At 48.2% G+C, this 26,417-nt stretch overlaps 1 protein-coding gene across 5 annotated transcripts in view; it reads right to left on the bottom strand.

The window, feature by feature from the left end:
- Positions 1–22,536, bottom strand: part of ARHGAP44 (Rho GTPase activating protein 44) — a 179,678-nt gene extending 157,142 nt beyond the window's left edge. For 2 of the 5 annotated variants that reach the window (XR_006297753.1, XM_043583159.1), the window contains exon 1: positions 22,275–22,521. Coding sequence is in view for 4 of the 5 variants with exons in the window: in XM_043583159.1 (XP_043439094.1) it covers positions 22,275–22,327 (53 nt within the window). In the remaining variant the exon portion in view is untranslated. Of the gene's footprint in view, positions 1–22,274 lie in introns of all 5 variants that reach the window. The other 3 variants (XM_043583162.1, XM_043583158.1, XM_043583160.1) reach the window with 3 other exon arrangements.
- Between the last annotated feature and the right edge of the window lie 3,881 nt (positions 22,537–26,417).

Genomic DNA, 26,417 nt, shown 5'->3' with positions numbered 1-26,417 from the left:
TTACCCATGATTCAGAATATCTACCGCTTTAAGATCTGTAGAAAGTAAAGGAGGTTTAAAAAAAAAAAAAAAAAAGATAAAGAAGAAATCAGAAGTGAAAATATGGAAAGAGCAGGACATAAAGGAACAGAGAAAACAAGAAGGGTACCTGGCTGGAAGAGGGGACCAGACGGAAATGAAGAACCAATCAATACATACTTGTATTTATATTTTGAGCTCCTCTGTCTTTCAGCCCAGCCTCTATATCTGCTCAAGGCACAGAAAAATTCCAAAACAATCTTGGTGGGTTTATGTACAATGACGGGATTGGCTGTGTGGCTTGGCGTGACCCCCACCACCCAAGAGAGGTTGTACCAGAAATCTGAAAGACCCCAGTGAGGTTGTGTCCTGTACAAGTACTAGGCTTATGAAAAAGAGCATTAAAAGCCAGACCAATACTACCTAGATAATTACTCTTTCAGCCAGCAATAAAAAGACCCAATGCAATCAGGAACCCTGATAGGGAAAACAGCAACCGTGCTTGTGAATATTGCAAAGAAGTTCCCAAACCCTGACCCCAAAGAGCTGAGGGCTTGGGGCTAGGGAGCCACGGACAGGAGTGATGGGAATGAGCGAGTCCCGTTCCACAAGGACACCCGCATTCAGCGGGGCCAGGAGAAATGGCAGCTTCTCTGCGGCTTTCTGGGGCACACTTGCCCCCGGGCGGGTCTCGGTGGAGGGGAAACCACCTTCCCGCGACTATGCTTTTGTGCCCCCTGAACTGTGACTGATGGTTCTTGGGAGAAATGCGATCTCCCACGGTCTCCTGTTCCCAAGTTACCAAGGGGCACTGTCGGCAAGTTTTTAACATTCTCCCAAGATGCTGTGTGCATTTACCAGCACGGTGACTACGAGTGTTTGGGAGCCTATCATTTACCATACACTAAAACCTGACGTCGAATACCTCACGCAGGGTTCCTTCCGCATCCTGTTCCTTGCCCTCGTCAGTGTATCATAGAGATGGCTGCATATCGGTGCAATTCGATTTTTTTTAAATATTTATTTGTGAGTGAGAGAGAGAGAGAGAGAGAGAGAGTGAGCATGAGCAGAGGAGGGGCAGGAAGGGAAGGAGAGAGAGAATGAGAGAGAGCAAATCTCAAGCAGGCCCCACACTCAGCATGGCGCCTAATGTGGGGCTTGATCCCACAACCATGAAATCATGACCACAACCAAAGTCAAGAGTCGGATGCTTAACAACTGAGCCACCCAGGCACCCCAGGGCATTTCGATGCGCTTCACCTACTGTTCCATCTGTGCATGTCTCTTACTCTAATGTGAAGAATAAATTCTACATGCATCCAGATTTAATATCTTGGATTTGCACATCCCCTTGGCTGTAGTGCACTTCACTATCTTAAATGTTCGTTTATATTTTTCCCTCCTTTCCATCCGTCAGAATTCCATGCTTCCTTCCAGGGTCCAACTTACATCACCTTTTGCTCCTTGACACCTGATATGCAACTAAAGCCCTAAGTGACTGTCCTATCATTCTGACATTTCATTCCATCTTAGGGTATTAGTAAAAAAAACAGCCTCTGGGGCACCTGGATGGCTCAGTCAGTTAAGTGTCCGGCTTCAGCTCAGGTCATGATCTCGTGGTTCATGAGTTTGAGCCCCGCATCAGGCTCTGTGCTGACAGCTCAGAGCCTGGAGACTGCTTCGGATTCTGTGTCTCCTTCTCTCTCTGCCCCTCCCTCCCTCCCTCTCTCTCTCTCAAAAATAAATAAACATTTTTAAAAATACAAAAAAAATTAAAAATATAAAAACAACCTCCAACATCTACAGTGTGCTCCTGTCTTAATTTTCCCTACTGGAATACAAGCCCCTTGAGGGCAAGGTTATTGGACGGACTTACCTCTGTCTGCCTCATGACCCCCACACCACTGCACTTGGCACAAAGCGAACAGAAAAAAATACTGTTTGTGAGATGGGAAATGTGTGCCTTGTAGGTGGTGTGGGTTGAACTGCCCACACCCCGTCCAGAAGATATGATGAAGTCTTTTTTTTTTTTTAATTTTTTTAATTAAAAAAAATTTTTTTTTTGAGACAGAGAGAGAGACAGAGCATGAATGGGGGAGGGGCAGAGGGAGACACAGAATCGGAAGCAGGCTCCAGGCTCTGAGACATCAGCCCAGAGCCCGACGCGGGGCTCGAACTCACGGACCGCGAGATCGTGACCTGAGCTGAAGTCGGACGCTTAATCGACTGAGCCACCCAGGCGCCCCTCATGAAGTCTTAACCACAGGAACCTCAGAACGTGCCCTCATCTAGAAATCAGGTTGTTGCGGGTGTAGTTACAATGAAGTCGTACTGGAGTAGGTGGACCTTAGTGCAATATGACTGGTGTCCTTATAAGTAGGGAGAGACACAAAGGGAGAAGGACATGTGGTTACAGAGGCAGAGAATGGAGGGATGGGTCTACCAGCCAAGGATCACCAAGGACTACTGGTACCAGCAGAAGCTAAAAGAAAGCCCTGACACCATTCTCTGATGCCAACCAGATGTCCTACAATTCAATTCCACTCTGATACTAACTACCCAGGGTTGGCACACACCCCACAAGTTAAGGACACAGCACTTCCCAAGACAGCCCCTACCTCACATGCCAGCCACACGTTTTGAGTGTCCCCAAACCATCCATAATCCTGCCCAGCTGTCTACAAATTCAGGGCTTCCCATGACCCTGTCAGGTCCCAAGAAAGCACTATACTTAGGAGTAGAACTTTATGTGTGTGGATTAAGATTCAGCTCAGAACAACCAACGAAAGACATGCACAGGGCAAGGTCTGGGGTGGGCTGGGGAGAAACGTCCAGCTTCCACGAGCTCTCCTCATGGAATCCGGATGCCCTTCCAACACACTGGATGCCCTTCCAATAGATTGCCTTTCCCTAACTAGGAAGCTCTACTGGGTTTCAACGCCCAGAGTTTTTATATGGGATTTCATTCTGTAGGCATGACACAGTCAGCCATGGGCAGCAGCACCGAACCCTGGCTCCCCTCGCCTCCCTGGAGGTTGGGCTGGCCTCAAGGGCCAACCCTTTAATCATGTGGTTGGTCTTTCTGGTGACTAGCTCCCATCCCAAAGCTGTGTAGGGAGTCACCTCATTAGAATAAGAAAGCATAACTATCACTCAAGAAATTCCAAGGATTTTTGGATCTTTGTGCCAAGAACTAAGGAACCAAGAGGAGATCTTCTTATTACACCACAGCAAGGAACAGATTCTCCCACAGAGCCTTCAGAGAGAGCGTGGCCCTGCCCACACCTTGGTTTTGTCCTCCTGGCCTCTGGAACAGTGAGAGAATCCTGTGGGGTTGTTTTAAGCCACTCGCTTCGTGCTAATGTGTTACAGAAGCTGCAGGAAACTAACACAGTGGGTGGAGAAAGGCTTTCCCCTTCGGGTAACACTCCACCTTAAAACGGGCTCTTCTTACCCCATTTCCAAGCTTCAGTTCTACCCGCCTGCTGCTGATCCCCAGCTCCATCACCCCCCAGACCTCTCTCCCAAGCTCCAGCCCCTCATCGCCGCTGCCTACTGACTCCCACGTACCTTTCTCCCAGGCTCCTTCTCAGTGACTGGCACCCACATCCACTTTGCCCAAACCCAGACCTCAGCAGCTTTCTCTCCTGCTGCCCCACCAAGTCCTACCAAGGTCCCCTGACTCAACGTCTTAAATATCTCTGGAAGCTCTGCAGCTCTTGCCTTGTCACGCCCACAGATCTGATCCAGACCCTCATTGTCTCAACTGGATTGCCAGCTAGTCTCCTAATCAGCAGTATCATCTCCTAGCTGGTCTCTCCGCACCAGGCTTGCTCCTCTGCATTCAGTTCTCCACTCTGCACCCAGACCGGTCATTCTAAAACCCAAATCTGACCTTGCGACTCCTCTGGTCAAAGGAGTAACAGCAGTATCTTACACCTACTGAGGGTTCGCCCTGTCCCAGACACGATTTTAAGTACTAGATTGTATTAACTCATTTAAAACAATATCATAGGGGCGCCTGCGTGGCTCAGTCGGTTAAGCATCCAACTTTGGCTCAGGTCATGATCTCGCAGTTTGTGGGTTCAAGCCCTGCGTGGGGCTCTGTGCTGACAGCTCAGAGCCTGGAGCCTGCTTTGGATTCTGTGTGTCCCTCTTTCTCTGTCCCTCCCCTGCTCACACACTTTCTCTCTCTCTCAAAACCAAACGAACATTAAAAAATAAAAAGAAAAATAATCCAAATCTACTGAATCATGTCTTACAAGTCGGGTCACTAGAAAGTTTGCCCAGGTTTATACCTGCCGCTCTGGCCCTATGAATTCTGTAATCACTCTCAGGATGTCCTTGTTTGGGCAAGACGGTCATCCTATTTATAAGCCTCATCCCTACTCCCAGGGACATTCCTAACACAGAGAGCTTACTTCTACTTCCTTCAAGGAGCCGCACTCTATATCCCTTGGTGTTGAGCCACATCATTTCCACTTGCCTTATCCTAAAAGTGTCTCTCCGTTCAGGAGGCAGCTTGCGGGACTTCCTCCCAAACCCCACTCCAGCCAAATCCAGCTATGTTTTCATTGCTACCATCAACAACTCACTTACCATCCAAGCGAATTGTGATGGCTTGTTGATTTGCTCTCCTAGTCCCGCTCACGCTTCTAGCAGAAGATCTGGCACATGTCAGGTACAGTGGGCACCAGACTCCCCTTTAGGAAGGAAGAACTTATTCCCTAGCTGCTAGAACACATCCAGATGACTACCCTCAGCTGTCTACCCCTTGGCATCGCTTTGGTTAAAGGTCTGTCTTCCAGGGAAGGCCCAATTCCAAGGTCTGATCAACACAGAGATGAGCTCAGTTTCTTCTCCCCAACTCAGGACAACTCTGAAGATACACCCAAGCTCCAGCAGGAAACATGGAACCAGCTGAGGCCTTTGCCGGGACATCACAGCTTAACTTCTCTCTCTGCCTAGTCCTCCTCCTTTTTTAAAATTTTCTTTATGTTTATTTTTGAGAGAGAGCACAAGGGGGGAGGAGTAGAGAGAGAGGGAGGCACAGAACCCGAAGCAGGCTCCAGGCTCTGAGCTGTCAACTCAGAGCCCGACATGGGGCTGGAACCCACAAACCGCGAGATCATGACCTGAGCCACCCAGGAGCCCCATAGTTCTACTTCCTTTTAGTCCTTTCCATAGGTCCTGATGCTAAGAGCACTTCCTAATAAACATCCTGCATGTTATTTTCGGGATCTGGTTCCCAAGGACCCAATCAGTGACAGGTGCTCAATAGACATCTGTTGGATGAATGGTTTCTTCACTAAGTTGTCACATCTTACACCTTCCTCCTGGCATGAATGACTATGCAGTGGCATAGGTATGGGGTCACAGGTCATTACGGGTCATAGGTCTGAGCCCATATCTACTCTCTAGTCATAATTAGAGAATCATACTTTCGGATTGAAGGCAATGTGCTAGGAACCAATCCTAAAGCCGTGTCATATTTTTGCCAGTGTAATAAAATCTTGGGAGATCGTCAAGGCAAGATTACAAGCCCACAGCTACCCACTGAGCATGGGAAACCTTGATTGTGTGGCAATTAAAAGAACAAAAAATCCGTCATGACTTCCTGTTTGAGCCATGCCTACAGCCTCATTACCACCACCTTGATGAGGACTGGCCCCCGCTGTTTGTGAAGCACCGTGGACAACAACACAGGGCACAGAGGAGTCAGCCCCGCTCCCTGTAGATAAAAAACCAACAGCAGAAGCAACCAGAGATCAAAGCAGGGTAACAAGAGGGATAAAGGAGAACAAGCACGGCACCGTGGACCCACAAAGGAAGGAGGTCAACACCGGCAAGAGGCGGATCTCAACTGAGCTACAAGAGCGTGAACGAGACAGGGTTGCCTGGGTGGTTCAGTTGGTTGAGCATCTGACTTCGGCTCAGGTCATGATCTCATGGCTCATGGGTTCGAGCCCCGCATTGGGCTCTGTGCTGACAGCTTAGAGACTGGAGCCTGTTCGGATTTTGTGTCTCCTTCTCTCTCTGCCCCTCCCCTGCTTGTGCGCTGTCTCCCTCTCAAAAATAAATAGACATTAAAATAAATGAATGAGGGGCGCCTGGGCGGCTCAGTCGGTTGAGCGTCCGGCTTCGGCTCAGGTCATGATCTCACAGTTTGTGAGTTCGAGCCCCGCGTCGGGCTCTGTGCTGACAGCTCGGAGCCTGGAGCCTGCTTCGGATTCTGTGTCTCCCTCTCTCTCTGCTCCTCCCCTGCTCATGCTCTGTCTCTCTCTCTCCTTCAAAAATAAATAAAAGCACTAAAAAAAAAAATTTTTAAATAAATGAATGAAGGAGCGTGAAAGTGACAAACGGTTCTAGAGTCCCTTCCATATTCCAGATACTGTGCCGGGGCATCTCCAGGCCACCAGACTAAAAGATTACAATAGACCTACGTAAAACAATACACCACGTTTTCTACATTGATATGAACCAGGGCTCTGGAATCCAAGAAAAACAGTTCTGATAAACAGAAAGGGGAGGAAAAGGCTGGATCAAAGGTGAAGATGTGGCCAAAGTAGGATTCGAACTTTACAGACAAACGTTCCCCGTGGTAGCATTCGACAGACTCTAATTTAAGGCACAGACGTTCCACGGGAGATGGTTTCCATAGTCAAAACGGTGGGTTGAGCGAGCGCCAGGGGGCACTTCTGTCCACCCAGAATGCTTTGCTCCTTCTCCCTTCTGAACAGAAGTCTGATTCTGTCCAGGTATCAGTCCCTCCCCGTGAAGGTCTCCAGAGTTAGAACAAGCTTCCCCACCCCAACTCCAGAAAGGTTCTTAATGGCCCTAAGCCAGTCACCATAATCCTGCCTCCCCTGCCTGTGACTAGTTCAAAGACTCAGGCTGGAGAGGCGCCTGGGTGGCTCGGTTGGTTGGGCGTCAGACCTCAGCTCAGGTCATGATCTTACAGTTCGTGGGTTCGAGTCCTGCATCAGGCTCTGTGCTGACAGTTCAGAGCCTGGAGCCTGCCTTAGATACTGTGGCTCCCTCTCTCTCCCCCTCCCCGGCTCATGCTCTATCTCAAAAATAAACAAATATTAAAAAAATAAAATAAAAGACAAAACAAAGACTTGGGCTAGAGCCCAGTCAGAATCCCTTCCCTCCGACATGGGTTAACGGTCAACAACAAAGCATGTTGTTTTAATGGTCAATGGCAAACATGTGAATGAATGGGCTCAGACTGGAGGAAAGGACTCTGATTCCATCACTGGAACCATGTGGGCTGTTCTTCTTAGCCCATGTGAGCTGCTCTAACAGAACACCATATAGACTGAGTGGCTTATAAACACCAGGAATGTATTTCTCGGTTCTGGAGGCTGAAGTCCAAGATCAAGGGGCCAGCTGATCCCATAAGGGTCCACTTTCTGGATCATCATGGTGCCTTTGTATTCTAACTCAGGGTGGAAGGGACAAAGGAGCTTTCTGGGGCCCCTTTTATAGGGGCGCTAATCCCATTCATAAGGCTCCACCCTCATGACCTAATCACTTCCCAAAGGCCCCACCTCCCAATACCATCACCTCGGGGATCAGGAGTTCAAGGCAGGAGCTGTGGGGATTGTGGGAGAGGGGCGGACGCGGACATTCAGACCATAGCACCTATGCTGCCTCCTGTTTGGTTTCTGAGCAAGGAAGCAAAGACCTTCAGTTGTATTCTGACCAGGAAAAAGGCCAATCTGAGGAAGAGGCCGATGCAAAGCTGAAGGCACAGCAAAGGAAAATGGAAGGTAAGGCAGCAGGTCTCCTAATCACAAGGCATCTGGACTCTCCCGACCTCTGGACACCCTGTCACTTGAAATAAAGTTACCTGATTGTTTAAGCCACGCTGAATGGACATCTGCTGTTAAAATTCAAAGCATTCTAAGTGATACAAATGGCCAATGGTTGTCCTTACTGCAGGACTTCTCCAAGCCTTAAGTACAAATGTGGACCGTACATTTGTGAGATGAATCTGCAGTGGTCTGTCACTTTTCCTACGGTCCTAGCATCCCCCCCCCACCCGCCCCAACCCCAGAACAAAACCTGATAAAGAAGGAAAAGGACATTCTTCTGTCCATGAATTTAAAAATATAGTCTGGCCAGTGCTGCAGGAAGTCGGAGAGAGGAGATCGAAGGCAAGAATACAAACAGGAGGCCACCGCAAGAGTCAAGGGCGGAGACACAGACTATAATTAAGACTCGGAAATGAAAAAGAAGACATGGGTAAATTTAATTCAGTGACAGATTCAGAGTAACTGACTGGAGACGCAGGGGCGGAAGACGGTTTCTCTGAACACCAGGGGTCGTGTTCTCTAGATCACGGTAACTTGGCAGACCTCTGGCACTCATGAAGACTACAGGACGGTCACCATCTTGCCATGCTAAACGGCCATCACCCATTCCTGGTCTTTTGAGAACAAGCCTTTGATGTTCCCTTGCGGAACAGCCTCTGCCCACACTGCGGTCTTTGGACGTGAACTCCAGACAGCTTCCTACCCTCCCTCCCACTGCCCGGAAGGGATGGTCAGGTCACGTGATGCACACCAAACCAAGTGAACTCTGTTCTGTGATAGCATCACTGGAGGGATTCAATGAGGTGGCCTCTGAAGAGGCTGTCCTGTTGTCCTGCTCCAGGGGCACTACCAGGTCACTCCGATTCTGTGAACCACGCCCATCCTTCCCTATCTCCTCTTCTGCTTAGATTGGCCGGACTCCACTTCTGGGGCTGCAGCCAGAGAACCCCAAGCTGTCATGGGGAACCACCAGCTCCTCGGCCTCCCCGGTCATGCAGACCGAGTATCAAAATGTTCTGTGTCTTCAGAGTGAGCAACCCTGCAAGGCTACCGGCATATCGCTCCTAAGGGCAGACTATTTTATTCTATAAAATGAGATCTGACGTCATGTCCTTTCCAGAGCATAAAGATAAGAAGTTTCCCATGTTTGAAACCAAGGCTTGAGAGAATGTCAAATATATTTATTTAGACCTTCCAGGACCCTGAACTTAAAACATCGTTATGAGAAACTCCAGCTACATTTTACCTTTGCTCCCTTTTGAGTCCTGAGAGGGTCTTATATACATACATATACATCTCTATATACATCTATATCCATCTATCTATTTTAAATATATTATTTTATTATATAAATACAAACATAAGTATATATTGAGTATATTAAGATAATATTGAACAATATTTAACATTTATTATTTAACAGTAACATTTAAATATATTTAAAGGGGCCCCCGGGTGGCTCAGTCAGTTGAGCATCCGACTTTGGCTCAGGTCATGATCTCACAGTTCGTGAGTTCAAGCCCCGTATCGGGCTCTCTGCCATCAGCACAGAGCCCGCTTCAGATCCTCTGTACCCCCTCTCTCTCTGCCCCTCCCATGCTTGCACTCTCTCTGAAAAAAATAAACAAACATTAGAACACATGTTTAAAGAACTTGGAACTCTTAAACAGTACAAGCAGCAAGAATCCAAATCATTCATAATCCTGCCCAGAGATAAATACCACACGCTAAACCTTCCAGTCTTTCCCGATTTGCTTCCAGTCTTTTCTATGCAATTCTTTTCTAACCCTGTACAATCTCCCCTGTATGGACTTCTGTATCCTGTTTTCTCAAACATTTCTCTTGAGCCCTTCAATTCTTTTGAATGTTATGAAAACAGATTCTTAGAGTCATAGAGAGATGCCACAGTGAATCAATCATTCCACTAATATTAGATGTGTTTTCCACCTTCTCCCCTACTGCAGAGTCACTGAAGTACAGTCGTAAAGAACATCCGTGTCCCAGCCAGCGGGTCTGGGAGCAAATCTCGGCTGCCGCCCTTCGCAACGGCGCACCTGCTCTGAGGCTCGGGTAGAAAATGAGGAAACTCTACAACATACACCAGGGGTCATGAGGATTCAGCCGGGCTGTCTGCAAAGCACCCTACAAGTGCGTGTCACGGGACACGCTCGGTAAAGAGCAGTCACGACAGTGACTCACGAGTGAGTATACACGTTAGGCCTGCAATCACAACAACATGCACCAGGAGTCGGAGCTGAAAGTTCTGTCTGCTTCTCATATTCCTGTTTCTTAAGCTCTCTTTGCTTAATGTGTGATGCAGGAGTCTGTAAGGGCTTCTGCAGATATCCAAGATGCTTTCTTTCAACATCGTGCACAGAGCTAAAAAAATAAAACAAAACAAAACAAAACAAGATAAAATAAAATAAAATAAAATAAAAATGAAATAAAATAAATAAAATAAAAATAAATAAAATAAAATAAAAATAAAATAAAACAAAACAAGATAAAATAAAATGAAATAAAATAAAATAAAAATAAATGTAATAAAAAAATAAATAAAATAAAACACTCTCAAATGGCGCTCTCTTACCCTTTCTCTGAAACTGCAGTGAGGACGCACAGAGAAGAATTTTCTATTGGCAGACATTTCACTGTATGCTCTTTGTGGTTACGGCTGCATGCACGATACCCATTACCTTAAATGAATGTGACATCTTTTAGTTTCATTCCACTCAAGAGCAGTTAATGAGCACTTGCAAACCCACCTAATCTGAAGTATCCACCGATGGGGAGAGCCGACCGGAGGAAGCATTTGCCTGTGCTTGACCTACTTAGGAACCCAGCTCCAGTCTGGCTCTGCCCTTTGTTTGGTCGGCCACTTCTAGCCTCCGTTCCCCACCTGTAAAACAGGGCTACAAAGAACACCCTCTTCATACAGACGTCGCAATGAGTCCATAAAAATAATGCCTATGAAGTACATAGCCGGGCTCTTGGCTACAGGTGACATAGCTGTGGCTTTTGTGGTTCTGCCCTTTCTGGGTCCATGAAGGATTAGCCTTTGCCTGCCCCACTTCAAGTGAGGTGCGGCCAGGTGATTTACTTCAGCCAATGAAGTGTGAGTAGAAGTGACGCATGTCACTTCTAGAAGAAAACACGAGGAGCCATGTCATTTCCTGCCTCCGCCATCAGACAGGCAGGTGGGGAACAGAGCTATGGCAGCCTGGGTGCTTGGGAGGACTATGCCCAGTGCCTACCAGCCACCGAGACTTGGAGGGCTTCTGTCACAGCAGCATAACCTAGAACACTCTAAGTCATATGGTAACTATAAGTCCTGATGGTTTTACATGAATGAGGCCATGAGTATTACTGGTGTTTCAAGATCATTTCACCTGTGTGACTACACAGAAAAACTGGGTTTGATTTGGGACCATAAGACAAATGGTTATGAAGTTGAGGCTGTAATTTTCAGGCACTCAGGCCTATAAATAAGATCCAAACAAGGGCCTCCCATCAAAAGACTTTGCAGCACAGCAAGGGTTAGTGGTAATACCCACAATTTATTGAGTGCTTTTTACTCCTCAGGGGTTATGTTAAGGGTATTATATTTGTTATCTTATTTAACCCTGGCAACAATCCCATAAAGTCGGTGACATTCCAGTGTGGCAAGATGAGAGGGAATTTCCGTTCTCCTCATTAATCTTTTCCCCATTGTAGGAAGGACTTAAAAAATACACACACACACACACACACACACACACACCAAATCTTGGCATGAGAAATTGTAAGGGAAACATCATTACTGGGCATCGGTAAGGGAAAACTTTGTTACCCTAAAGATGCCCCCCTCTGATGGATCTGTTTCCTATAAAGGACTCTGACAATCTACAGCCACCCCCTCATGGTGGAGAGAAAGAATGACCTTCTCATGGGGGCACAATTGTGGAGGGGGGCAGGGCAGGCAGAGGGGACCGTGTGGAGCAGGGGAACATGCAGGACTTCAAAGATGGGCAGTGGGAGAGAAGAGAGATTATACTTCTGGTTATGCGGCAGCGGTAGACGTCCCATCTCCTGTCATACCCCTGGGGGGACTTTGTGACAAGCTCTGCCCAATGAAATATGAGCATAGGTGCCATTTGTAAATGCCAGGCCCAGGCATTTAAGAGCAAGGATGGCATTTCTGCGCTCTCTCTTCACCTTCAGCAGTGACTGAAAGCCACATGTTGAGATGAAGGAGGCGGGGTAGCGGGGGAGGGGGGATGGGGGTGGGGGGAAGGGGGAAGGAATCAGACCGCATCCCTGAATCACACATGATGGAAAGCTGTCCTTGGAAGTCCCCAGACCCCCTTCACATTTCACGTGAGCTTAAAATAACCTTTGGCTATATTTAGCCACTGAGGTGCCAGAAGTCACACGTGACCATAGCAGAGCCTGACCTACTGGAATACAACACGGAGGACTAGAGACTAGTCAAAGAACACAATCAGCCCAAGGAAATCAAGAAGGAAAAAAATACTTAAAAAAGCAAAATTTATTACAAGCAGAAAAAAGAAAACACCAATCAAGAGCTAAAGAGAAAGACATTTTTTTTATTAAAAAAAATTTTTTTTTAATTTTTTAATGTTTTTATTTTTGAGACAGAGAGAGACAGAGCATGAGCAGGGGAGGGGCAGAGAGAGAGGGAGGCACAGAATCCAAAGCAGGCTCCAAGCTCCGAGCTGTCAGCAAGAGCCTGATGTGGGGCTCGAACTCACGGATGGTGAGATCGTGACCTGAGCCGAGGTCGGACGCTTAAGCGACTGAGCCACCCAGGCACCCCCAAAAACATTTTTGTGTACATTTATTTATTTTTGAGAGACAGAGAGAGACAAAGCACAAGTGGGGCAGGGGCAGAGAGAGAGAGGAGACACAGAATCCAAAGCAGGCTCCAGGCTCTGAGCTGTCAGCACAGAGCCCGACACGGGGCTTGAACTCACAAACCGTGAGATCAGGACATGAGCCTAGGTTGGACACTTAACCGACTGAGCCACCCAGGCACCCCGAGAAAGAAATTTTTTTTAAGAAAAGAATAGATTAAACCTAAGAGGTGATTCTACAGGATGTGGAGGAAAGCAAACCCTCTGGCAAAGCTAGTTAGGTGAAAAAAAGAGAAAGAAATGCAAATTAGGATGATAAAGGAGATACAATTCTATACTCAGAAAATATCCTATTAAATTTTACAATCACAGTGAAATGAATGCCTTCCTCTAAACTATGTTACTAAAAATGACCCGGGAAAAGACAGAAAACATCAATAGTCCAACGAAGAATTTGGGAAAACTGTCAAAGAACTATCTCCAAAAAATGTCCTGGAAAAGTTGTTTCCAACCTTCAAAGAACATGTAATTCCTTAACCTCACCACTGCACAGAAGAAGAATGCAGTGGGCAATTCATTGTACAATGTTATCAAAATTTGGCAGGGTTAGCCAAAGAAAAAAAACTCGATGCTCTCATTTATGAATAGTGAATGCCAAAATCCTAAAACAACAAATTAAATAAATTAAATCTACCAGTAAATTAAATGTAGTATTTGTAAAAAAACAAAACAAAACAAAAACAAATTAAAGTCAAATAAGAGTGACTGCAGGAAGGCACAGAAAGGTCAATATTAGAAAACAGTAGGGGGTCAAATTCATAAAACACAAGGTCCTCATGGGTAGGTACCCTGTCACTGGTGTATTCCCAGTGAAAAGAATGAAAACAATGTCTGGGACATAGTAAGTGCTCAATAAATATTTACAGCATAAATTATCAAGTGAATACATTAGTTAAAAGGGAAAAGATATGATGATCTTTAAAGACCCTGAGAATATAGTTAATCAAATTTAACTTTGGCACCAAAGAAAAACCCAAAGTAACATCATAAAATCATGTAATAGGTAATGTGATTGAAAAACAAGATCTCTTGAACCAGCTGTCACACATTTCCAAGGAAGACGTAAGGAGATGTGGAAGCCCACTTACTGCTCCAGTATCTTAACACTGTTCTAGAAGTCCTAGACAATGCAATTACACAAAAAAATAAAATAAATATGAATACTGGAGAAGAAGAGGCAAAATTATTATTTGCAGAAAATATGCATGTCTACCTAGAAAGTTCAATAGCCTCAATTTTTGTAAAAAGTGTTTAAAAGCGGGGTGCCTGGGGGCACCTGGGTGGCTCAGTCGGTTAAGTGTCTGACTTGGGCTCAGGTCATGATCTCACGCACGGCATGTGGGTTTGAGCCCCATGTCAGGCTCTGTGCTGAGAAATCGGAGGCTGGAGCCTGCTTGGATTCTGTGTCTCCCTCTCTCTCTGACCCTCCCCCACTCACGTGTGTGTGTGTGTGTGTGTGTGTGTGTGTGTGCGCGCGCGCGCGCACTCTCTTAAAAGTAAATAAACATTAAATAAATAAATAAAATTTAAAAAGTGGGGCACGTAGGTGGCTCAGTTGGTTAAGCATCTGACTCTTGATTTGGGCTCATGTCATGATCTCATGGTTCGTGAGACCAAGCCCCACATCAGGCTGTCAGCTCCCTCGCTCGCGCGCGCTCTCTCTCTCTCTCTCTCCCTCCCCCCCCCCTTGCTCACACCTTCTCTCAAGATACATAAACTTAAAAGTATTTAAAAATAATGAGATATGTTTATGACGGTGGTGGTTACGCTAATTACAAAAAAAAAAAAAAACAGTAACTTTTTTACTCTCCACCAAAAAAGAGGAAAAAAATAGACCTTAACAAAAGATTCCCAGCATTAAGTCAAGAGTAATGACAATGACAAATTACCTAAAAACAAAAGCAAAATTCTGCAGGGCTTAAACGAACAAAACTATTTCATAGGATCATAAAGAGACTTGAACAGGCGTACCCTATTGCCAGATAGGAAGAATTCTCATCATACTCACTGGTGTAAAACTGTCAGTCTCCCCCATCTTAATAAAAAACGCTGAGAAAAAAAAATAAACAGACAAGCAAAGTCAGGGAAATATAAGCAATTCTATTTTATAAGGGAGTAATTGGTAGATTAGCTGAGGTGAAGGCACCACAAGACAGGCAAAGCTGTTGAGGTGGTTTTCTTTTTTTTTTAATGTTTATATATTTTTGAGAGACAGAGACAGAGCATAGCGGGGGAGGGGCAGAGAGAGAGGGAGACACCGAATCTGAAGCAGGCTCCAGGCTCCGAGCTGTCAGCACAGACCCGACACGGGGCTTGAACTCACGGAACCATGGGATCGTGACCTGAGCCGAAGTCGGATGCTTAAGCGACTGAGCCACCCAGGTGCCCCAAAGCTGTTGATTTCTAAATGCCAAGCCGAGGAGTTGCCCTGGATGAAGCTGAGATTTGGGAACCAGACCAACTCCATAGCTCCTCCCACCCACAGCATGGGACAGCAACCCACAGCTGCTCCCCTGGGCAGGTGAGGCTATCTTTCATTCCTGCCAACTGACAGGTAAAGAGAATTAGAAAGCCTAGAAATAGATCCAAGTAGATGAAATTTTTTAGTACATGAAGACATTTCAATACAGTGGGATTGAATTACATTATTCACATTATTCATTTTGATAGTAGGATAACTACTTACTTAAAAAAAAAAAAAACTAAATATGACACCTGAGTCATGTCATGCACCACAATTAATGACTGATGAATTTAAAATCTGATGGTAGGGGCCCCTGGGTGACTCAGTAGGTTAAGCGTCCGACTTCGGCTCGGGTCATGATCTCGCGGTCTGTGAATTCCAGCCCTGCGTCGGGCTCTGTGCTGACAGCTCAGAACCCGGAGCCTGCTTCAGATTCGGTGTCTCCCTCTTTCTCTGCCCCTCCCCTGCTTGCACTCTGTCTCTCTCTCAAAAATAAACAAACATTGAAAAAAATTTTTTAAATAATAAAATAAAATCTGATGGTAAAATTAAATTATGTAAATGGCAATGAAAATGTAGAAATATTTGTCATCTCAGGCTGGGAAAAACATCCCTCAGCATAATATTTAAGCACAAACCGTAAATTGATAGACTTAAGATGACAAAATACTACAAAAGACATCAAACAAAATACAAAAGGCCAAAAAAACTATAGAGGTATACGTGTGGCATATGACAAAGCACATACATGCTTAATATGTTAAAAATTACCTAAAAAATAAAAAAAAAAACAGTTATGACGTGACTTAAGAAAAATGGGGCAAAGACCTATGCAGGCAATTCAGAAAAGGTGAGAAATATCGAGTCAACTTAAACAAATGCTCTATCTCACTGAAGTTAAAAGAGAAGCAAAGAGGGCTAGGGAGAAGAAATTGGCAATTCTACCGAGAATGTACATATAATATGCGTGTGTTTTTATATATAAAATATATACTCATGTGGTCTTAAAAACTCACATACTCTTTCACCCAGAAATTTCCCTTCTAAGACTTCATCCTAGGAAAGTGAGCCAGTGAAAAGTATTTGCTATGTGATGAGCAAAAGCAAATTGGTTGACCATAATGGAATATTACATACCCTTGAAAAATTATACTGTAGTTTGTTGACACGAGATGATATTCAAGATGTGATACACGGGGGGCGGGGAGAAGCAGGTTGCAAAACAGTGTATACACCATATGATCTCTATCTCTTTTTTAAGAACATATATTTGCCTATTAAAAACTTAGAAAATTATATCCAAAATATTAAATGTAGTCCCCAGGTAGTGAGATTACTGACCACTGTTTTGTTTTACGTTTTGCCCATCTATAAGTTTATAACTTTCCTACCATAAACAAATAGCATTTATATAACCAAAAAGAAAGTTAAAAAAAGTAAATTGAATTCTGTGGGAAAATAAACATTTACTCTAAAAATAAACTCTAAAGTTGGAAACCGAAAGCAAAAACATCTGCTTCCCGGACAGAAAGGATAGTTTTAAATGGCTAGATGGCCACATGCTTCCCAGAGCCAGTGGGGTTCCGGGTACCAGCTTACTCCGATGCCCAGCGCCGCACAGGAGAGCCCCTTTCTCTCCTGCCTACACCTGACACTGAGCGCAAGCATGATTTCATTACTGGCTGTCGTTATCAATATAGCCTTTGAAATGAACTGTTCTGGGTTATCAATGAGAGGGACTGCCTACTAATCCCCTCCAAAAAGAACAACCATAAATTACTGCTTTATTCACAGGGCTACTGACCCACTTTTCCTAGAGGGGAAAAAAAAAAAAAGTGGTCCCTATCACCCATCGTGAAAACCACTAATGAATATTGATATATTTCTTCGGCGGAGGTAAAGCGGGAAGGAAAGTCATTAATTGCCGGTGAACAGTCCCTCACAATGACTTGCAGGTCTGGGGTAACAGCATCCTCCAGGAAACCCAGGCAGCCTCACACAGACTGCCGAGAACAGCCCGGCAGAAGGCTGAGAGGCAGCAGATCTGCACAGTAAGGAACTCAGAAGACACGGGCAGAGAATATTCCTTCCAGATTTGCTAGCGTGCTCTGCAAGTGGGGAGTACGTTCTGTTATCTCGCATATGCACACCAGAGCAGGTGGCAAGGCATGGGCTTCCACGGAACTCCGACGGACAACTTCGCTCTGAGACCGAATCAATGCGCACGGTGCTCCTTGCGGGGACAGGTTTGGGTCTGCCTGACCCTGCTGGGTTAGCAGGAAGACGCGGCAGGGCCTGCGTCAATCTACCGGGTCCAACTCACAGGAAATCATAGGTGGGGAACGGAGTGGTCTGATGACTAATTTAGAATGGCTTCTGACTTTCTCCCTGATGTCCTATTGATCGGGTCACGGCTCTCAGGAGGCCTGCTGATGGGCAAGGCCGTGTCTCAAAGAGAAACCTTCAAGGAAAAGATCCTCACTGGCTTGGCTGTTTTTGACCTAGAGGCTCTCTCTGCATCCTCAGCATCTATCTGGGTACCAGTGGCTGCTGCAGTCATATTCTGAGAGCTGCACAGCGGCAAAGGGACTCAGCCAAGCCGTGCACCAGAAACCAAGTCCACTCGGGGCTGCGTGCCGAGCAGTCTAGAAACGGAAAAGTGGGGCTCTGTAGACAAAGCTCTGTCTTCCCCTCCCAGCTCATAGCCTCCCAAACCGAATAAGCCAACCCGACAGCCCTGAACTTCCAAGCCTCCCCCCCAACACTTCCTAGCCCCTCGCCTACTCCCAGCCACCGTGAACGTCACCCGTCAACGCACCATGCACAGGAGCACAGCGCCCATTCGTTGCCACCACTGGACAATGGCTGCCAAAATCTAAGAAGCCCTTTATGCTTCTTAGGACAATGAACCTCATCAACCATTTGCTCAGCGCTGGATGTGAGCCAGCCTCCCTTCGCCCTTCTCACAGTTCTGAGCTGAGCGCCACTGGGACCCTCACGGTGCAGACCGGAGGCGGAAGAGGTGGGGGGAAATTTCCTCCTCCCCAGATCAAGGTGCCGGTTTTACTCCCATCGTCTCTCGCTGCGGGTGCGTCTCTAAATTCCCGCTCACGGCTTTATTCCTCCTGACACAAACCAGCACCACCTCCAAGAAAAACGCTCGATGCCGTTCAGGGTGCCTCTCACCCCGGCAGCCAACAGATGCTCTCGAAGGTACAAACTGGCGTATAAATCAGGCAAGAACGAACTCCCCCCCATAAACCTCGTTCTGTCTTTCCAAAGCCCAGCAGCGATGCTGTACCCAGTCTTCAAGGCACCCACTCCATCACACTTCCCCGGCCACGACACCTGGACCTTTTGCTCGCTCATTGATCCGGTTCTCAAAGAATGTTGGAGAACCTACTACCTGCTAGGCATTAGGGTCCCTGCCCACAACGAACTTGAAGTCTAGAGGGAAAAATAAACGAGCAAAGATAAAAACTGCGATACGATGTCACCGCAGCATGCCTTTAGAATACAGATTCCAAGGGGCGCCTGGGTGGCTCAGTCGGTTAAGCGACCGACTTGGGCTCAGGTCGTGATCTGACAGTTCTTGAGTTTGAGCCCCGTGTGGGGCTCTGTGCTGACGGCTCGGAGCCTGGAGCCTGCTTCCGATTCTCTCTCTCTGCCCCTCCCTGCTTGTGTGCTCTCTCTCTCTCGAAAATAAACATTAAAAAAAAAATACGGATTCCAAGAGGACAGAGATTTTGTTTACTCCACACGCTAAGGTTTCCTGAACCACAGCAGGGCCCGGCACTTAGCAGACACTCAATACATATTTACTGAGGGAAGAAAGAAATGAGTGAATGTATGAGCGCATGCCGTAGTGCAGGTAACCCAGTAATGGCCGCAGCATTTGCCCAAAGATGCTTGTAGCTACACTTCACTTGGCATGTCCTAGTGCCGAGCGCAGTGTCAGGCACACGGGGGTCCAGGCTTGCGGGGCCAGGGAAGGCTTCCCAAAGGACGGAGGAGGGAAAGGAAGGCACTGAAAGGAGAAAATTCAAAGCAGAAAGAACCCATGCAGAAACGAAACAAGCAGCTGCGGGAAGAGACGACTCTCTTCCCGGTTAAATGCGATCGGTGGATTTTATAAATTCTTCACCGTTGCTGATGCCCTCTGCACTCGGGCGCGAGCACTTGGAGAGAAGATACTAGCAACTCCACAGAGGACATTTAAGTATGGCAACTCCTAAGTCGCGAAGGAGACTCATCCAGTCCCTAACTCTTCTGTGTTCAGAAGATCTCCAGAACCCGTAATTTTCCGGAAGGCGAGGGGGTAAAGAGCTGCGCGGAGGAATAACCCTGAAACTTGTTGCCGGTCTTCCCTCAAACACAGGAAAGCCGTCTCTTCCCGGACACGCAAGGACGAGAAGCCAGCGTCTCACCAGAGCAACTGCATAAATCGATCCACCAATTCCAGACCTTCAATCCTGTGGCTTCGACAGACTCCAGAAATTAAGAAGCGGTGTTAGGATCCCGCACCTCACTGCTTTCGCAATAAGACAAAGTAAATGCTGCCTCTTTGATTCATCGGGGTGGACCCTACGGTACACGGTTTTCATCTTGTCAATACAGTGAACGGGGATCGGGTTCAACAGAACAAGCATGGGAAGGCAGACAGAGAGGAATCAAGTCGGTAAGGGCCGACAGGCCCCTGGAAAGATCTGCGATGCCAATGCAATGAGATGCCACTGGAAACTCTTAAACAGTCAAGCGTCGCGAACTGACTTTGGCTTTAAAAAGTTCGCTCGAAATGTCACCAAAAGGGGGGGCGCCTGGGTGGCTCAGTCGGTTAAGCATCCCACTCTTGAGCTCCGCTCAGGTCATGATCTCAACATCCGAGGGAGAGCCTTTCGGCGCGGAGCCCGCCTGGTATTCTCTCTCCCCCTCTCCCACTGCTCCTTCCTCACTCTGCTCGCTCTCTCAAAATGAACTTAAAAATAAATAAAAATGAATGTCACCAAAAGGGATACCCATCAGTGAGACACAGTGGTGGACCGGCCTTCACTTTCCCTGGTGCGTAACATAGCGGGTGCCATCTGACAGACAGCCAGCATTCATTCGCACGCCGGGATCCACCAAAGTCCCAACAGACGGGTGGAAAGTACCTCTTGGTGACCAGCTGCTTGGACTTCCGAGAATGCGCTTTCTTAAATAAGTAAGATCACTCACCGGTTCTGAAACCCAACTCCCCGTGTTCCTTTGTCATTCCCTCTGTGGATGAGGGTTAAAAAAAAAAAAAAGGTTTTATGCCTAAGGTTCACAAATCTTACCACCACTCTGAGACAAGTCCTGCAAAGAGGCAGAAGAGATGAATGATTGGTTTCCAGGGTGCCAGGGAGGAAGCCTAAACACCTTGCTTACATTCCCATTCGAGCCCTGAGCTGAAACCCCAACACCACGCGAGTCGAGCAATCCGAGTCTACGGCCAGGAGCCTCCTGATCGCTTAGGTGGTCTGTCGGGATGCCTGATGCCAGCCCACAGAGGGAGGCAGAAATCAAGATATCAAAGACAGGTCAGCTGGACTATCATTTGCTCAACGACCTATACGGGAAAACACGGTCTCAGTGTCCAACATATCAAAAGGCAGCCCACGTGAGGCTATATCTGTGGCGATACCATGCCAGAAATCTGGGCTAATCTGACTCTGCTATTCATAAATTCCCCCTCATGTTAAAGCACATGTGTTTGGGAAAGGGAAATGAATCCAAGGCAATTTTAGACATTGTTACTTGGAAACCATCTGGAGTCCCTCAGAGCGTAAGAAGCCACCGCATCCCCTGCCCTCAGATGCCCACCGTAATTGGGGCAGTATGCTCACCTGGGAGTTTAGGGTCCCCTCTTGCCCAGGGATACCCCCACCCCCACCCTACCAGATGCCAGTTCAGGCTCCACTTCCCACCCAAGAAAGGTATTTGGTTTCCCGGTAAACCTAGTGGAGAGCCCTCGATGTGTCTGCACTTGAACTGCACCCAAGGCTGGGTTCTCTGCTTTCCACTTGGCTTTACGGCGGCACACCTGAATTCCTGTGCCACGGCGGCCAGGACGAGGTCCACGAACACCCCCCTCAGCCTCACAACCCCCGTGTTCACAGCACGTTTAGCTTTGGAAGAGACCCACCAGAATCCTTATGTAACGGTTAATAGATGTTGGCACCCCGCAGAGCGGCTCCTGGAGACACTAGCCCAGATGTAGCCCATTTCACCGCGATGACAGCAGGCTGGGTCCTGCAGCTTTCTCCGGCCTGGCTCTCCCCGACTGTAGGGCCTCTCGGTTCCCCTCCCCTACCTGGCCGCGATCCCCTGCTTATCTCATCTTCCAGAGGAGTTGGACCTCCCTTTCTGCAGCCTCCCTCCCTCCCTCCACTGAAATCGGTCTTAGGACCCAGCCCACAGCAGCGCCATTCCAGCAGCACCTTCCCTGCCCCCCCTCTCCCCTCACCCCTCCAACACCTATCGCCTTAAGAAACCCGGCCGATAAAGAGATCCAGAATCTCGTACAGTCATAGTCCCAGAAAACAAACGCGGCAGGAGGGGCGGGCTCAAGCTCTGCCAAGCCGAAGACCAGGCCCCACACTTGCCCTGGACCCCCCGAGAAGCCTGAACTCGGCGCAGGGGAGGGAATCTTCGGAGAAGCCACTGCGGGTCGGCTGCCTCCAGCACGATCAGAGCAAACACCTGTTTCCAGGAAGCCAGGCGGCCAGGGGCGAAGGAGGGAGTCCCGGGGAAAGGCAGGGAGGACGGGGTGAAGGGGCAGCTGGGGACGCAGGTAAAGGATGCGTCACACCTCGCGCTTGGCAACCGGAGCCGGGGCGCAGCGGGCAGAGCCCCCGAAGGGCTCCGGGGGCGGGGAAGTTCCGAGAGGAGGGGTCGCGCCCGCGAGCGGTCCCGCAGGGGCCGGAGCAGGGGGAAGGCGCGGCGGGGAGCGGAGGCAGCGAGGTCGCGAGGCCGGGCGGGCTCCATCACCTGCGCGCCCCGGCGGCTGCAGCCTCGCGGGCGCGCACCGGGGGAACCTACCTGCCCACCGTCTGGTTGGCCAGCTGGCGCATGCGATTGAACTGCTTCTTCATCGTGGCCCCGCTGCCGCGCCGGCCGGGGAGCTGGGGCGAGGACGGAGCAGCCCGGAGCCCGCCGCAGGTTACATGGCTCCCGCGCGGAGCCTCCCGGGCGACGGCGGCGGCACTGCGGAGCCTCCGGGAGCCGTCTGGCCCGCGCGCGGCTGCCTCCCCAGGGCACCGCCGCCTACTCCTCCGCCCGCCGCGGCGCCCGCTGCCGCATCCTCCTCACGCGCGCCGCCGCGCCTGCATGCTGACGCCCGCGGCCGCCCTCGGCGCCCGCCAGGTCCGCCCGGCCGCCTGCCCCCCAGCCCCTCTCCGGCGCGGGGACCCGGGAGGCTCCGCAGGCTCCTGGCCGGCTGGCCGGGTGGTCCCCGCTGCGCCTGTGCGGCGGGCGCCGTGCATTCTGGGACTTGTAGTCCTGCCCCCGCTGCCCACCTTGCCGCGTGCAAAGTTTTGCAAGGACGGAGGCGCGCGGAGGTGGAGGCCGGTCACGTCGCCGGGCGGGGTCCGGGAGGGAGGGGGGATGGGGTTGCGCTGTGGCACTCCAGGAAGGGAAAGGTTTCGCGGCTTTAAAAATAGCAAAAGTGGAACCAGGACTCCAACAGCAGATCAGGAAAGCGAGCATCTGCCTTTCATTGTATTCTAAGTGAATGTGAGGCATTGCTGTTTTGAATTCACGGGAAGAAGATTTAGGCCGGCGGGTACGTGGCTCATAATATTGCGTCAGGCCACCTGGTAGTTGTTGAGGTGCACAATTAAGCTTGGGGCCCGGGGCTCGGCCCTGCAGGGCAGGCGTCACAGAAGGTTCATCCTTGATTTTCACCATACCCAGTAAGTAACCAGAAGCCCAGATAGAGGAAGGGTAGGAGCATCGCGTCTACGCAAGCGACTTGACTGGGACGACTTCCTTGCGTGGCTTACACCCCAGTCTCGTAGCTGTTCCCATTTCCCTTCCACCTCCAGGGGACCAAGGGGCAACAGCTGTGGCAGGCCGGGAGGGTGCTCCACAACAGTTCTCCATTAGGATCAGTTGACTCTTTGAAAAGGGATTGTGACTTTCTGCAGGCCCCGTGCTTCAGAACAGATAGGTGATTCCAAATAGGTTTTTCTCATCACCTGTCAGGGAAGAATAGTATTGTTGGCTGGTAGGGGCTTTGGATCAGACACGAGTTCGTATGTTAGAATTCCAAAACCCAATTATATAACCTTTGGAAAAAATTACATAACCTCTCTAAGCCGCGGTGTTCTCCTCTCTAATAGACCTTTAATATTGCCCAGCAGATAAGCAAAGATAACTATCTGCTAAATTACCAATAATTAAATAACATATAAATTTCTATGTCATACATTCGTTGCCTACAACTATGATTATACTTTGCACAATAGAGCAAAATGCTCTTCCGAAATAGAATGACGAATCTCATCAATGAGAGAACTTCTTTGAGATGGTATATTTTGCATATGTTGATTATAGATGCAAGATGGCCTAAATATGGTTCTAAGTGTCTTGCTGGGCAGCTGAACAAAAGATGGTTTGAGGCAAGTCTTGGCTGAATGAACATGAAATCTTTAATTAATTGTGAATTTAGCCTCCGCTTATTAGGTCAGGCAACTCCAGCCAATTAATAAGGGAAGGCATGATTTGCTCTTAACCAACTGTGCTCTGCTTATAAAGTCAATATAGTTTTTATAGAAACTGCAATTATTTCCACTTTGTGATATTTTTAAAAGCCAGGGGGTAGCCTGGTTTTTATACGTATACATAACAGAGAGGCATTAAGGTCACTGTATGACTTTTTTTTTTTTTAAAGTGTTTTATTTATTTTGAGAGAGACAGAGACAGTGCACGTGGGGGAGGGGCAGAGAGAATCCCAAGCAGCCTCCACACTGCCATCCCAGAGCCCGATGCGGGGCTCGAACCCATGAAGACGTGAGATCGTGACCTGAGCCAAAACCAAGCGTCCAGCGTTTAGCCAACTGAGCCACCCAGGTGCCCCCACTGTATGACTTTTAGCCACGCTATCTCTGCTAACATCTAGAACTGCAATGTCCGATAAATGCAGTCGCCATCAACTGCATTTGGGTATTGAAATTTAAGTTAATTAAAATTAAATGAAATTAAAAATTTAGCTCCTCAGGGGCACCTGGGTGGCTCAGTCGGTTAAGCGTCTGACTTCGGCCCAGGTCATGATCTCGCAGTTCGTGAGTTCCAGCCCCGCGTGGGGCTCTGTGCTGTCAGCAGGGAGCCTACTTGGGATCCTCTGTCCTCTCCCTCTCTCTGGTCCTCCCCCATTTGCTCTGTCTCTCTCTCAAAACTAAACATTAAAAATTGAGCTCCTCAGGGGCGCCTGGGTGGCTCAGTCGGTTAAGTGTCCGACTTCGGCTCAGGTAATGATCTCGCGGTCCGTGGGTCGGAGCCCCGCGTCAGGCTCTGTGCTGATGGCTCAGAGCCTGGAGCCTGTTTCAGATTCTGTGTCTCCCTCTCTCTCTGACCCTCCCCTGTTCATGCTCTGTCTCTCTCTCTCTCAAAAATAAATAAACGTTAAAAACAAAAAAATTGAGCTCCTCAGTCCTCCTAGCCACATTGTGAGTGCCTAATAACCACATGGGCTATACTGGACAGTGCAGCTATAGAACATTCCTATCATCTCAGAAAGTTCTATTGGACATCCCTAGTATCAGAGAACTCCGGTAGACAATTCCAATATCACGCCAGTCTCGGTCTTCAATCTGGAGATACTTCCATTCAAAAAGGGAACTTTCTACTTCTCCACAGACACAGCCTACCCTGCTAGCGTGCATTTTATTAACTGATGGCTTCTTCACATATTTCCTGTTCTCCCATGTGGTTCTCCTCCATTTGGGAAGCAGCTCGTGTTTTTCTGCTTCCTACCCAGGGAAGGGACGGCAGTGCGGAATAAAAAAGAGAAAGGGGGGTATCAGCTCTCCTCATCTGATCTTTCAAAGCACGCTTCAGAAACACACGTGAGAATAGACTTTCTAAAGAAAAGCGTTTTGAGTTTGAAGAATACAGGCGTTGGAACTTTAGTGGTCTGTACCAAATATGGTACAGTTTGAAGAACACACTATCCTGCTTCTTCTAGATAAAGTACGTGCTGGCTCTGAGGTGTTGAAGATGACGATAGGGCCGTAGAAGGGGACGGAGGGAGAGGAAAAGTAGGTGATGCTCGGACAGATTTGATTGTTGTTCAAATTTTCATTGCCTGTACCTTTGAAGGGGGATTATATTTGACCTTCCCAGTGAGGTCAAGATTGAAAGTAAATAAACATTTTTTTAAAGGCGGGGGGCACCTGGGTGGCTCAGTCAGTTAAGTGTCGGACTTCAGCTCAGGTCATGATCTCACGGTTCATGAGTTCGAGCCCTGTGTCGGGCTCTGTGCTGACAGCTCGGAGCCTGGAGTCTGCTTGGGATTCTGTGTCTCCCTCTCTCTCTGCCCCTCCCCCGCTTGCATACTCTCTCTCTCTCCCTCTCTCAAAAATAAACATTAAAAAATATCGATCATGAAATTCTCTTTGGACATAAAATATGCATGGAGTGATTTACGCCACTTCTGAGCAGATTTGTAGGAGTCGTTTTGTAATCCCCGCCTCCTCCTTTTTTCCCGCTGCTGGAAGACCAGCTATGACCCAGTTAAGGGCTGCTGTGGATCAGAGTCCTAGCCAGCTGGCTGGAGTGAAAAATAATACCTGTTTTGTAAGTTACAGGGTCTGGGGATCATTTGTTACTGCAGCACAATCCAACCTAAGCTGACTGCTACAGATGGTATCTCTAAGGAAGATTACTTGCTCCTGGCTCCTTCCTGTGGTCACAAAAAACTTCAGAGGGGTGCTGGCAGGTTGGAGGCAGCTATATCACAGAGGGGGAGTGCACCTTCCATGCACCACTTCTTAGGTGATGGCTAGCAGTGGCTAAGTCCACGGAGACCCTGTGCCTTTTAGCAGTAAAGATGTCTACATAGAGTGCCTGGGTACCCAAACCACAGTCCTGTGGTGGCAGCAGAGTTCTCTGCACCAAGCCACGTGCAACGATTTGTTGAATGTGTGCTGCAAGGGTGTACAAAAGAACCCGAAGGTGCTGGGT

This window comes from Prionailurus bengalensis, chromosome E1 (assembly GCF_016509475.1).
Source record: "Prionailurus bengalensis isolate Pbe53 chromosome E1, Fcat_Pben_1.1_paternal_pri, whole genome shotgun sequence".
Taxonomy (NCBI): Eukaryota; Metazoa; Chordata; class Mammalia; order Carnivora; family Felidae; genus Prionailurus; species Prionailurus bengalensis.
Note: the sequence above shows the minus strand (reverse complement) of the source record. Positions and strands in the feature narration are given on the sequence as shown.